The sequence below is a fragment of the Nothobranchius furzeri genome, chromosome 2, assembly GCF_043380555.1.
Source record: "Nothobranchius furzeri strain GRZ-AD chromosome 2, NfurGRZ-RIMD1, whole genome shotgun sequence".
NCBI lineage: Eukaryota > Metazoa > Chordata > Actinopteri > Cyprinodontiformes > Nothobranchiidae > Nothobranchius > Nothobranchius furzeri.
In genome coordinates this window covers 89,729,655-89,741,918 of record NC_091742.1, presented here as the reverse complement: position 1 = coordinate 89,741,918, position 12,264 = coordinate 89,729,655, and the positions used below count along the sequence as shown (strand labels likewise).

General features: G+C 44.3%; 1 protein-coding gene across 2 annotated transcripts in view; it reads left to right on the top strand.

Annotated features, from left to right (window-relative positions):
- The window catches only part of LOC107376849 (endophilin-A1), a 39,236-nt gene that overhangs the window by 15,337 nt on the left and 11,635 nt on the right, over positions 1-12,264 (top strand). Inside the window, exons 1-6 of one of the 2 annotated variants that reach the window (XM_015946166.3) lie at positions 9,988-10,056; positions 10,568-10,699; positions 10,774-10,846; positions 10,919-11,062; positions 11,252-11,385; positions 11,467-11,625. In XM_015946166.3, coding sequence (XP_015801652.3) covers positions 10,810-10,846; positions 10,919-11,062; positions 11,252-11,385; positions 11,467-11,625 — 474 coding nt within the window. In that variant the 5' untranslated portion in view covers positions 9,988-10,056; positions 10,568-10,699; positions 10,774-10,809. Of the gene's footprint in view, positions 1-9,987; positions 10,057-10,567; positions 10,700-10,773; positions 10,847-10,918; positions 11,063-11,251; positions 11,386-11,466; positions 11,626-12,264 lie in introns of those variants that run through there. The other variant, XM_015946165.3, reaches the window with a different exon arrangement.

Genomic DNA, 12,264 nt, shown 5'->3' with positions numbered 1-12,264 from the left:
TGTGTTTAAAAAAAGCAGAATCCAGAAACGTCAGAAAGAGGATTGGGTTACCACCACCAGCAGCAGCAGCAGCAGCTAAAATAATGACTTTCTGATCATTTAAAGGTGTCCTGACCTGTCAGACGTTAGCTAATAAAAACACATCTATCATATAAAACGATACCTGACCTTATATGTAATAAACTTGGATTACTCTGATGAAAAACTCTTTTAACGTCATTTAATGTTCAAAAAACACAGATTTAATCACCTTAGTTAAATGTTACTTCACTTTATTTGTGTGTGTGTGTGTGTGTGGTGGTGGTGGTGGGGGGGGGCAACTATTAGATAGTTTTAATTTGAATAGTTAAAACTTTATTAGTCCTCCATATAAAATTAGCACTTGTTAGGTGTAGAAATGTGGTCACAATAAAACAACGTCAATCATAAACATGGAAAAGACAAAGGAAAGCTGAAGACCTGAGTCTTATTCTGGACTCTGGTGCCATTTAAACCACTTTTCTACCAAATGAAAATGTTACTTTATTCCACCTCATCAGGCACTAACAGCTTCCAGCAGACTCAGGTTTAATAAGAGCAGATTATAATCCAGAACAGGTCGTAGCTGTAATCTAAAGCGTGGTGTCTGCTGGTTTTCTCTCTGTGGTGACTTTATTCAGCCTGACGTGTCATAAAATATAAAAATAAAAACCTTTCTGTCCTCCTCAAACTCTCAAGCCTTCAGTCTGATTTCCTGCAGCGTCCACCAGCTGAACCTTCTCCTCCTTGCGTTTTCCCTGGTTGTCGAGCAGCCTGAATAATTCCTCCTGAACGTGCGATGATGCAGCCATCGTGCTGCCTCTGACACAACCCAACCCAAAGCTGGAGAGAGTAGCGTAAGCCCCCTCAGGCTGTTCACGTGGTTAAAGCTGGAGTCTGATGGGTGCATCTCGTTAGCGTTTTAGCTACAGACCAAACCTGTTCCTGATGCTTTTCTACGTGGTTCTGCTCGTTTTCTCGAGCTTTTAGCTTCAGAAGACCGATGGTGTGGTGACCACGGCTCCTTTAGACTCAAGGATTGCATTAAAAACGTCATAAAATACGACAGGATGAAGGAGAAAAAACAGGCTGGAGATGACAATAAAACTTATTTTAACAGATTAAATATGAGTTGAAGATTAAAACCAGAGATTTTAATAGATTTACACCACAAGACTCCTGTTTAAAACAAAAGCAAACACACTGGTGGCCGTACTCGTAGGGCTGAGATGAAACGGCTTTCTCAAAAGGGCCACTAAAGCCTGATTCATGCGTCTGCGTCAGCGCGGAGACACGCAACGCCGTTATCCGTCATTGCGGGCCTGCTGTAGAGCCCCGCAAGGACGGACGGAGTCGAGCTCTCTTTTCTAAACATCCGTCCATCGAGACGGAGAACGCAAGCTTGTGATTGGTCAGGGCACCGCTGTCGTCTACAGCGCTGCCATTGCGCCTTCAAAAACGTAAAAAGAGCCGAGGATAACTAGTGGCCAAGGGCGTCAGTTTGTTTTCAGAATTGCTGGGGACAATAACCATACACTTGTGTGGGGTTTAAAAATTGCTGGGGACAATAAAGTAGGCTAGCACAGGGGTCGGCACCCCGCGGCTCTGGAGCCGCATGCGGCTCTCTGTGCTTGTAAAATAATGAATGGATTTTTAAATAAAATGCTTTATATTTCACTGCATAAATTTTACATCTGTATGTCAATTCTAAATGTAAAGATTGTCTGCGTAAACCTGAACAGTTCTAACCCGGTCTTACTGTGAGACCGGGTTGACGCGTCACGCTTGTGTGTAATCATATCGGCGCATTCTGAGCTGACGAGGATGTGAGATTCTGGGATTCTCCTCAGATGGCTCCTGGATGTGTCGTCACATTGGAGACAGGAACAAGTGCTATTCAGCCAAAGTTTCATAATCAGGGAACATTTTCTAAGTGACAAGTCTCGCTTCAGTCGGAGGAATCTTCCCGCATGCGCTCTGGTTCTGCGACGTGCTCCAAGCCCCTCTCCACATCTTCAGCTCGCTGTGGACCTTATGTAGTACACACTGACGGCGAGCTGCGCTGAGCAATGTCCAGCTCAGATGTTCAGATGGGAATCTTTTCTTGAGTGATTTCGCTACATCTGCGATTTAAGTGGAATAAAATGTCAGTTCGTCTGCATGCGTCGGGGTAATTCTTTCTATTCTTTCTCCGTCAAAATAAACGGTCAAACGGCCAAAACTGGAACTATCCGGTCAACACAAGCCCTGCTTTTAACTGTTCTGTTTTCTTGTGAAAATTGTTGCAAAGAGATAAAATTAAACTTGATTAACACCAGAGCCAGGCGTACTCCATTATCTCCGTCACTGTAAATGAGGGAAAAACAAATTGATCGGATCCTTTTCTGACCTTCCCCAGTTTAAACTGTTCAGAATACAAATCCAGGCTCTGTCTCGTTAGATTGGTGCAACTACTGAATTAAACTACATTAAACCATGTTGAAAAGAAAATGATCTGATTAAATCGTTTCCCCCTCATTTACAGTCACGAAGTACAGCTTATACGCGTGGCTCTAGGGTTAATCAAGTTTAGTTGTTTCTCTTTGCAACAATCTTCACAAGAAGGCAAAACAGTTAAATGGCAGGTTACAGATATTTCCATTTGACTGTTTATTTTGACGGATAAACTCAAGGATGTTGGTTGTTTTGAAAGAATTACCCCGACGCGCACTGATGCACACAAAGATGAGCTGCTTTAATCGTTACGCACATCTCGGAGGTAACTAAATCAAGAAATGATTCCCATCAGAACATCAGAGCTTTATACTGGACACTGTGTTCAGCGCGGCTCGGAGCGCCCACGGTGGACAGTGGGCTGAAGATCTGTAGAGGGATTGGCAGCGCAGTGCAGAACCACGGTTCATGCGATAAGATTTCCTCCCACTGAAGCGGTCTGGAAACCCGGTCTCTCTGAGGATTGTGTCACTTGGAAAAATGTTCTTTTTATGAAATTATGAAACTTTGGCTGAACAGCGCTTGTTCCCGTCTCTAATATGGAGACGCATGACGCATCCAGTCTGAGGCAGAATAGCCTCTTCAGCTCAGAAAGCACCTGTAGAGACATTTGATCACGCACAAAGTTTATGTGGAGCAGAAGCGGTCGGGCCACTGCAGGTGAAACGTTCCTAGCCTACATGAAGTGTAACTGTTTAATTGTAACATTAATGTGTTACTGGACACACTGGTCTGGTTGGTTAGACCAGTGTTTGAAGTGGAAAACACACACACACACACACACACACACACACACACACACACACACACACACACACACACACACACACACACCAATTAAAATAATGCTGATAGCGTGGACTAGAAGACAGGTGATGGTTTACGTATTTAAATGATGATCAGGCTGCTGTAAAATGTAATCTCCATCCACATCCAGACAGAATTATCCTCTATTCTTTCTCTAGTTGCTCTGCTCTTGTCTGGGCTGATGTAGCTGACGGTGCGCGCGGCGCGCCTAACTAGCGGCTGATGCACATTTTACGCATTTGGAGAGATGGGCTGGATGCTGTGCGTTTACTGGAAGATGGTCCACTTAACGCACGGGTGTAGACTACATATTAATGACAAATGAATGAAAATTAAATTGTGAGTTTTTACTTCATATTTTATAAATAAAAATGACAGGGGAAAACATTTATGACGTCTTTTTAAACGAAATTGTAGCGCGACCTGCCTGCTTCACTTAAGTCACTGCTTATTAAGGTCCGTCCAGAATTACTGTGGGAAACGGGTAATAATGGCTCTTTGATGGGAACAGGTTGCCGACCCCTGGTATAAGATCTGAGCTGGTAAAACAAAAATCCTCATCAGCAGGCGTTTTTGAAAGTGGGGGGGACACAGCTGCCAATCACAAATTTTGCCGGGGACATGTCCCCGGTGTCCCCGGTTAAACTGACGCCTATGCTAGTGGCAGACACGGAGAAGCTTGAAGAATACCTCGCAAAAAAACTCTAAAAATATGAACGTTTAAAGCCTGGTTCATGCTTCTCCGTCAGCTCCAAAAGGGAGAGACACGCACGGATGGAGACATTTTGCCCTCATACTTCTCCGTCTCCTGGGGAGTGTTGCAAAGCAATTCCCTGCCAGGACAGCAGAGGGCGTAGCACTGTTCTGTGGTATCCTGTCATGTATCCGGTCCAAGACAGTGTGTTTATATTGCGTTTTTTTGTATATAAGAGACTTTTTAACACAAATTTGTCTCTCATTCTCCTCCACCTCTTGATGCGCTCGCCACCTCTAAACCCACGTTTCCTGTCATTTCCGTCCACAAAAAAAAAACCGCTTGCTGCACATCTTTTCACTCTTCCAGTCACGAAGGAATTAAACTTTCATGTTTTTAGAGTTTTTTTTGCGAGGTATTCTTCAAGCTTCTCCGTGTTTGTCATTAGTTATTCTCGGCTCTCTTTATGTTTTTGAGGGCGCAATGGCAGCGGTGTTCGACAGCGGTGCCCTGACCAATCACTTGCTTCGGTTCTCCACAGATGTGACAATCAGCTGGTTTTCTCAGAACTTCCTGTCTGTAGTCACCTCGGCCCGGTGAGGTCTGCGGGGTTTTAGAAGATGATAACTAACCGATGGTGTGTTTGGTCCAGCTTTTATCAAAACCCACACGGATATAAATAAAACATAACTAGATCAGCGGCTGTTTCTAGTCCCACTAACTCACCCACACACAAACTAAAACCAATCATGAGACGTTATCAGACTCCATCTGTTCTCTCCTCCTCTTTATCGTTTGTTTCTGAATCCTTCCTTTTGTTGCTCTCTCCTCCTTTTGTTTCTCCTCTTTTTGTTTTTGCTGAGTCACTCCCGTCAAGGCCCAAAGAAAAATAGGTTTAGTTACGAGTCTGTCGCTGCCAGTGGCTGAAGGAGAATGAGTAGAATGTCAGAGGTCGAGGCCCCCGGTAGCTGATGTAGGAGAGGACCTCGCCGTAAGGCTGATGTTAATCTTCTGAGAGTTCAATGAGGCTGTTGGGCTGAGCAGCATCAGGCAGCCAGAGGGGCTTCATCAGTGTGAGAAAACCTCCAGCTGCAAGATCAGATAGACGGAGTCAGCACGTTTAACCTGAGAACTGTCTGCTGTAGGAGAAATGTTCTTGATTCACCAGAGTCTGTAGGTTCTAGCCTTCGGGTTCATCTTCAAGCCCGACACCATCCTTAGACCTGTTTCACAGGCCGGATTTAATAATGGTCCGAAGATTTTCAAAACAAGAGACCCTCACGTCGATAAGAAAATCACTGATATACCAGTTCTGTCCAACTGTGTGAGACTACAAATGAACCGATTTCACTCACAAACCTTCCACGGCCTGAAGCTGAAACATGTCAACAACAGAGGTAAAAACAAGCTCTTTTCACTCTGTTTATAGTGAAGAACTGGAAAACGTGTAACCAAAACAGAACGAACTTAAGAAAGATGTTCAAAGAAGAATAGGAGCTGTTTTTGTCTAAATCAGGGATTCCCAAAGTCTGGTGCGCGAGCTGTCTCTAGGGGGTGTGCGAGGTGAAAAGTGTAATGGCTGCGGAGCTCAGAGAAGTCTGTCATATGTCACCGTTAGCGTAGAAACTCATTTGTGGGTGGGCCAAAGAAACAGTAAGTGGGCCCAATAAATGTAATTGAAAACAAGTATATTTTTGCGCATGTGTCCTCCACATGTACCCTAGCTTCATAATAACAATGCGCCGAGCTTCAGCACTCTGGCCTGCGCACGCCGATATGTTCCGTATTTGATCATTTTTAACGGTGTTGGAGAAATCTGAAGGTGGCGAGTCATTCTGGCAGATTGTAATTAACACCTGTCTCATGCAGGTGTTCTGACGTTGTAAACCTCACACACAGAACATTGTGGATGTAACAAAATAACAAGAAATGATTCCCATTCAGGCTATTGACAGCGCGCTGAAGATCTGAAGTTCAGAGTGCGTCTGTCAGAGGTCAGATACGTTTCGGCTGAACCACGGCTCACGGGTGCACATGTGAGCACATCTGGGCTGGGCAGAAGTAATTTTACAACATTGGTTTAAATAGCGCGAGACGCGGTGACTGGAGCGGCTGTGCCGCGCGCGCACACACACACACACAGATTCAATAAGCGCACACGCTGCTTTAACTCCGGCGCGCCGTCAGACTGAAGGCAGAAATGAATGCTGCCTCCACCGTGATAAAAACTTTTAAGAGGTTATTTTTCATTCAAGGTCAAATTAAGATATTAGCTTCTGGGATGAGTCGGGTCCGCTCCAGCCAGTGACTCCTCATGAACCTGACCACATCTCATGTTACTGCAGCATTTGTTATTCCAGTCAGCGTGGCAGCGGATCGCAGATTCAGCCACACCATAAAACAGCAATAAGTCGGTCTGAGGTAAAAGTGAACATCATGGCTCTATCTTGTCCCCTATTGACATTTGATTACGCACAAGTAGGTGATCAGCTCAGGTTTACGCAGAGCAGAAGGAAGGAGAGCGCTCTGGCCGCACAGCTTAAACGTTCCTACTTTAAGAAAACCGTTAAATAGCATTGTTGATGTGCTACCTGGGCACTCTAAATATTTATTTAAAATGAAATCAAAGGAAATTGTAATGTATCGAATGTTTATTAATTACTATTTAAAAAATGAAAGTGATGGGGATTTTTTTTAACCCTGTCTGTTTAGCTTGACATCTGATATATATATATATATATATATATATATATATATATATATATATATATATATATATATATATATAGAGCCATGCCCCGATCTGGGGGGGGGGTGGTGCGTCGACATGGTCGGGACATAGAAGGGGGTGCGCGGCTAAATAAGTTTGGGAACCACTGGTCTAAATGAATACGATATTTTTGCCTTTTTTTTTCAAGATCGTGTAGTCTTTAGCACTTATAACTAGACTATACAGCACTCTTGGAGCTCGGTGTCAGTGATCGGCAGAAAAATCCTGATTGGAGCATCCCCAGCCAAGACAATCCAATACATCCATGATTTATGATCCGAGCGGTCCCAACGTGCTTCTCAGCAGACCAGAGCACTCTTAACACACCACACATGGCAGGAATATCTGATAAGATTATCTTTAGAGTCATTATGGTAATAAGTTGGCCCTTTACATTGTTGAAAAGAGAGAATCGGGTAAAAAATCTGCGTAGTCACCTTGTGAATTGGGCCCAACCTAATGATAGGCCAGGGTCTCACTGGGATCGGGACTGCTGGAGACAAGTTGGAGACGCAAAAATGTAGTTACTGTAACAGGTTTTATTATCCGGCCAGGTTGCGTATGTAATGAGAATATGTTTTTCTTTGAACCGTTGGGAACCCTGGCAGATGTTGAAGAACATTTTGGAAACTTTCTTGTGAATCCTGCAGGTAGAAGTCCCATCTCAGAGAGATGCTGACCAACCAAGGACATGCAAACATATTTTATCACTGCTCTTTTTAACCCTCCCACTGTCTTCATGGGTGACCCTGCAAAGAAAGTTGAACATTGAGCAGGATCGATGGTTTATCCCTTGAGGTCCACGTGGCAGGGGTGAGGTGGTGCTCACCCCTGCCACGTGGTCAACTTTCTTTGCGGGGTCACCCATGAAGACAGCGGGAGGGTTAAAGAAACTCACAGGAAAAGAACCCGACGCTCCCGTTTAACGTGAGCAGGCAGTAAAATCAGGTCAGATATAAATAGATTTCACACAAAGTGTTAAAAACAGTAGAAGAAGAAAACAGCTGAGAGAGGCGGAGTTATGTAAGAGAGAACAGACCTGCCTGAAACCAACGGGACCACTGCCTCTGTGTGTGTGTGCGTGTGTGTGTGTGTGTGTGTGTGTGTGTGTGTGTGCGTGTGTGCGTGTGTGTGTGTGTGCGTGTGTGTATGTGTGTGTGTGTGTGCGTGTGTGTGTGTGTGTGTGCGTGTGTGTGTGTGTGTGTGTGTGTGTGTGTGTGTGTGTGTGTGTGTGTGTGTGTAGGATGCCATTACATCCTCGTCTCCATGGTAACTGCATTGTCCTCCCATCTGTCTGCCCCTCACACGTTTCCTTCCTGCTGTGGTTTTGTGTTGTTTTAAATCTCCTTGTTTGTTTCTAACGTCACCTCCTCCGTTCAACTCAAATCTGTTCATTCTTCATCATTTGGTGTGTTCCTTCCATCAGACTGACAATCCTCAGTAACACACACACACACACACACACACACACACACACACACTCACACACACACAGGTGTGTAAACGGTTAAATGAACACATGTTCCTGTTTGTGTTTGCACCGCTTGTTACTCTGAGCATGTAAACATTCTCTGCTGTCGTGATTCAGGAGCACATCTAGAAGTTCAGATGTTCATTTTTAATGAAGCAGCTGAAGGACGACATTGTTTTCATACACACATGTGTCTCCTTCTCTCCCTCCTGAGGTGGCGTTGGGTCTGTAGACGTTTCACCTGTAGGATGATGATGATGATGATGATGATGGCGTATGTGTGCAGCTGTTTCCTGTAGCCTTTATGTGTTTGTTTACTGGAGTGTTCTGCGTGAGAGAATAAAGGATGGCTCGCTGGTGGCCCATCTCCTCCTTCATCACTGCACCCTGAGGCTATTAGAGATGGAGCAGCATCCCTGATCAGCACTTGCTGCTCCCTTTGTGGCCAGCTAAGCAGAAATAATTATTTCCGAGGAGAATCGGAACTTAAAACTAATAAACCTGCAGTCAGCCAAGCTGAACACATGATGTTTATTGTGTTTATTACAGGTTTCATGAACTCTTGAGTAGAAATTACGAGGAACCAGTTCAATGCAGGAGCTTCACTCAGGAAAACCAGCATCATCTTTTCATTTGTCGTTTCTAAAGGATGTTGATGTGTTTGACATATTTTAACGGTGTTTCTGTGTAAATTAGTAATGTTGTAATGACCGCAGAGAAACATCGTTTAATTAATAAGAATTTTAGTCAAAAGACTGAAACTAAATGAAAAAAGATTTTAACACTGGTTTCAAGTTAGAAGTTTTATTTCTGCTGTTTACATAAAAATGGGTGCTTTTTTATCAGATCGTTAGTTTGTGTTTTTAATTTTGACTCTTTTCTGAATGTGGATCTGGGTGAAAAAAGAACCGTTTAAAAAAAAAGTCATTCATTCCTAAAAGCAAGAGCGGCTTTTATTCGACACGAACACGGGGAAAACGAGAATTCACCCAGTGAAAACATTAAAGAAAAGTCACTCGTGGCTTTTGTGCAACAAACACAAGTTAGACCGTTTGTGTGTGGAAACAAGATCAGAAACCACCTGCTCTTGAACATTTTACGTGTTCAAAGCTTTAACTTGTTGTTTTAATACTTTTATTCTTGTTTTCTGACTCGGATTGATTTTTTATTTGTTTATTTTGTTTATTCATTTAGCAGACGCTTTTATCCAAAGCGACTTACAATTTATAACCTATAGGGCGTGTTGTGATCTGTGGGGGAAACCCGGGGGAAACCCACGCATGCATGGGAAGAACACGCAACTCCACGCAGAAAGGCCACAGCTGAGTTTCGAACCTGCAACCTCCGTGCTGCGAGGCAACAATGCTAACCACTGCGCCACCATGATTTCTAGATTTTTACTTGTCATCTAATTATCATTCCTTTATTTATTTTAACCTGTTGAATTAAATAATTTTAATGAAGTCTTAGTGAGCTTGAGTCTATTATTTAGCCTGTTTGTTACCCTCTGTACCTTATTATGATCTATTAACTACACCCGTATGAACCCGTGGGTTTGATCTCACACCCGAGTTCTGTAGAGGATTCGACACACTTTCATCTCCCAGCAGCACTGTGGTTTCTCTCCATCATCGCCCCGAATGCAAACAGATGGGTATTTTATAGACCTAAAGAGTCAAACGGGACAGTTTTAACCCTCGTTCCTTCTGTGTGTACGTGGGTTTCTCTCTGCAGAAAGTCAGCGAGAAGGTTGGAGGAGCGGAAGGAACCAAACTCGACGATGACTTCAAAGAAATGGAAAAGGTAATTAGCTTTGTTTAAATGTGACCTGAAGCATAGGGGCAGTGGAAGAAGTGAGCAGAAGTGTTAAAGCTACTGTCAGTGGCCCATTAGGGTCCCCATGGCAACCAAAATCAACTGAAAGGTGCCTAAACTGTGAGCAGCAGAAGGATCAGGTGGGTGTGCATGTGTTTGATCTTTCACCACATGAGGAGGTAAAAAGACTCGTCACTTCCTGGTTTAGAGAGAAAACAAGTGTTTGTACTAAAATGGTTTCACGTCGCAAAATTTAAGAGTGGATTTGGGAGTTTTTTTAAAGCTGCAGGAGGAAATTCCTAACGGAGATAACAGTAACTACACATTTGATCATTAATTATAATAATTCATAGAAATATTCATGTTCTTGTTATTACTGAAGTAAAACTTGAACAGGTTTTTATTTAGGTTAAACGGTGCTTTTAAAAATCTAACATTAAAGGAGCGGTTTTACAGATGAGATGTAAAACATCCTATTAATTTTGGTGTTTGGTTTCAGCTACCGTTTGTTTTTAACATCATTTAGCGGTGAAGCAGCAGTGGATGACGGGATCCAACATGAAATGGCTCCTCTAACTCTGCACACGGTCCAGATAAATCCAGCGGTTTTATTTAAAACTCCCGACAGCTGGTGAGATGTTTACGTTTAACCTGTGAACAGCGGGGGGTAAACGGGGATGTTTCTACCAAACGTGTCCTCCGCAGAAGGTGGACGTCACCAGCAGAGCGGTTCTGGACATCATGACCAAAACCACAGAGTACCTTCAGCCCAACCCAGGTAAGAAGCATGCCAAGCTGCCCTCAGCAGCTTCCTGTGACCTCCACTCACCGCTCTGATCCCTCCTCCCAGCGTCCAGAGCCAAGCTGAGCATGATCAACACTATGTCCAAGATCCGTGGCCAGGAGAAGGGGCCCGGGTACCCGCAGGCCGAGACCATCCTGGGGGACGCCATGCTGAAGTTTGGACGAGAGCTGGGAGAAGAGTCCTGTTTCGGTGAGTCCCGACATGGAGATGTAGTTTTTACTGGCTGTTGGCCTCGACTCCGCCTCCAGTCTAGTGTTGTATTATGACTCAAGAGACCGTAAGTCAACAATAGAGAACATCTGTTCCAGGACCAGAGATCTTCCACCCAGAACCAGAAGAACTCTAACAGTAACTCAGATTCTCTCCTCGTGATTCCAGGAACGGCGCTGATAGACGCCGGTGAGGCCATGAAGGAGCTCGGGGAGGTGAAGGATGCTCTGGACATGGAGGTCAAACAGAACTTCATCGACCCTCTGCAGAACCTCCATGACAAGGACTTGAAGGAGATACAGGTGCATAAACTATTCAGACCCGGTGGATGGTCCGATCTGTCAGCCGGATCAGATGGTTACTGGTTTCCTCTCGCCTCGCAGCATCATCTGAAGAAGATGGAGGGCCGTCGTTTGGACTTCGACTACAAGAAGAAGCGTCAAGGGAAAGTCCAGGACGAGGAGATCAAACAGGCGCTAGAGAAGTTCGACGAGAGCAAAGAGATAGCCGAGCAGAGCATGTTCAACCTGCTGGAGAGCGATGTAAGTGACCCAGTCCTTGAAGAACTGGTTAGACACGCAGCTGTGGCGGGAAAATACATTCCCTCATATCCAACATAACACATGAAATCCTAATTTATACTAAAAAGTCAAACAAGTACATAATATTTACAAAAATTTAAAAAGGTTTCATGTATTAAAATTAAATATTTAGATTTAAATGTCACGGTCAGACCTAGTGACGATCAGCCGGATCCAACAACAGCCAAACACAGAGAAAGATTTAAAGATTTTATTAAAGGACTTGTTCAAGTGAGCGGGACCAGCAGGAGTCGGTTCCGGGTGGCGTGGCCCGGGACACAGAAAACAGTCAGCGAGGGAGATAATTCAGATGTCTTCATCTGAAGAGTGACTGACCTTCTGAAAACAGCAGCGGTGAGGAATGCTGATGAAGGTGAGTGCTCAGATTCAGGCTGGAGCTGAGGCAATAGACGGGTTCCTTGGTTAGGCAGGCAGAGGTCAGTAAAGAACAGGGAGGCAGGTTCAAACTCTCGAAGGACTGGCAGGACAGCAGACGATCTCGCACTGAGCAGCAGGAGCCAGGTGCTTAAATAGGGAGCAGCACAGGTGGAATTAATCAGCTAGATGACTGCTGCTGCAGGGAGACAGGAAAACACAGAG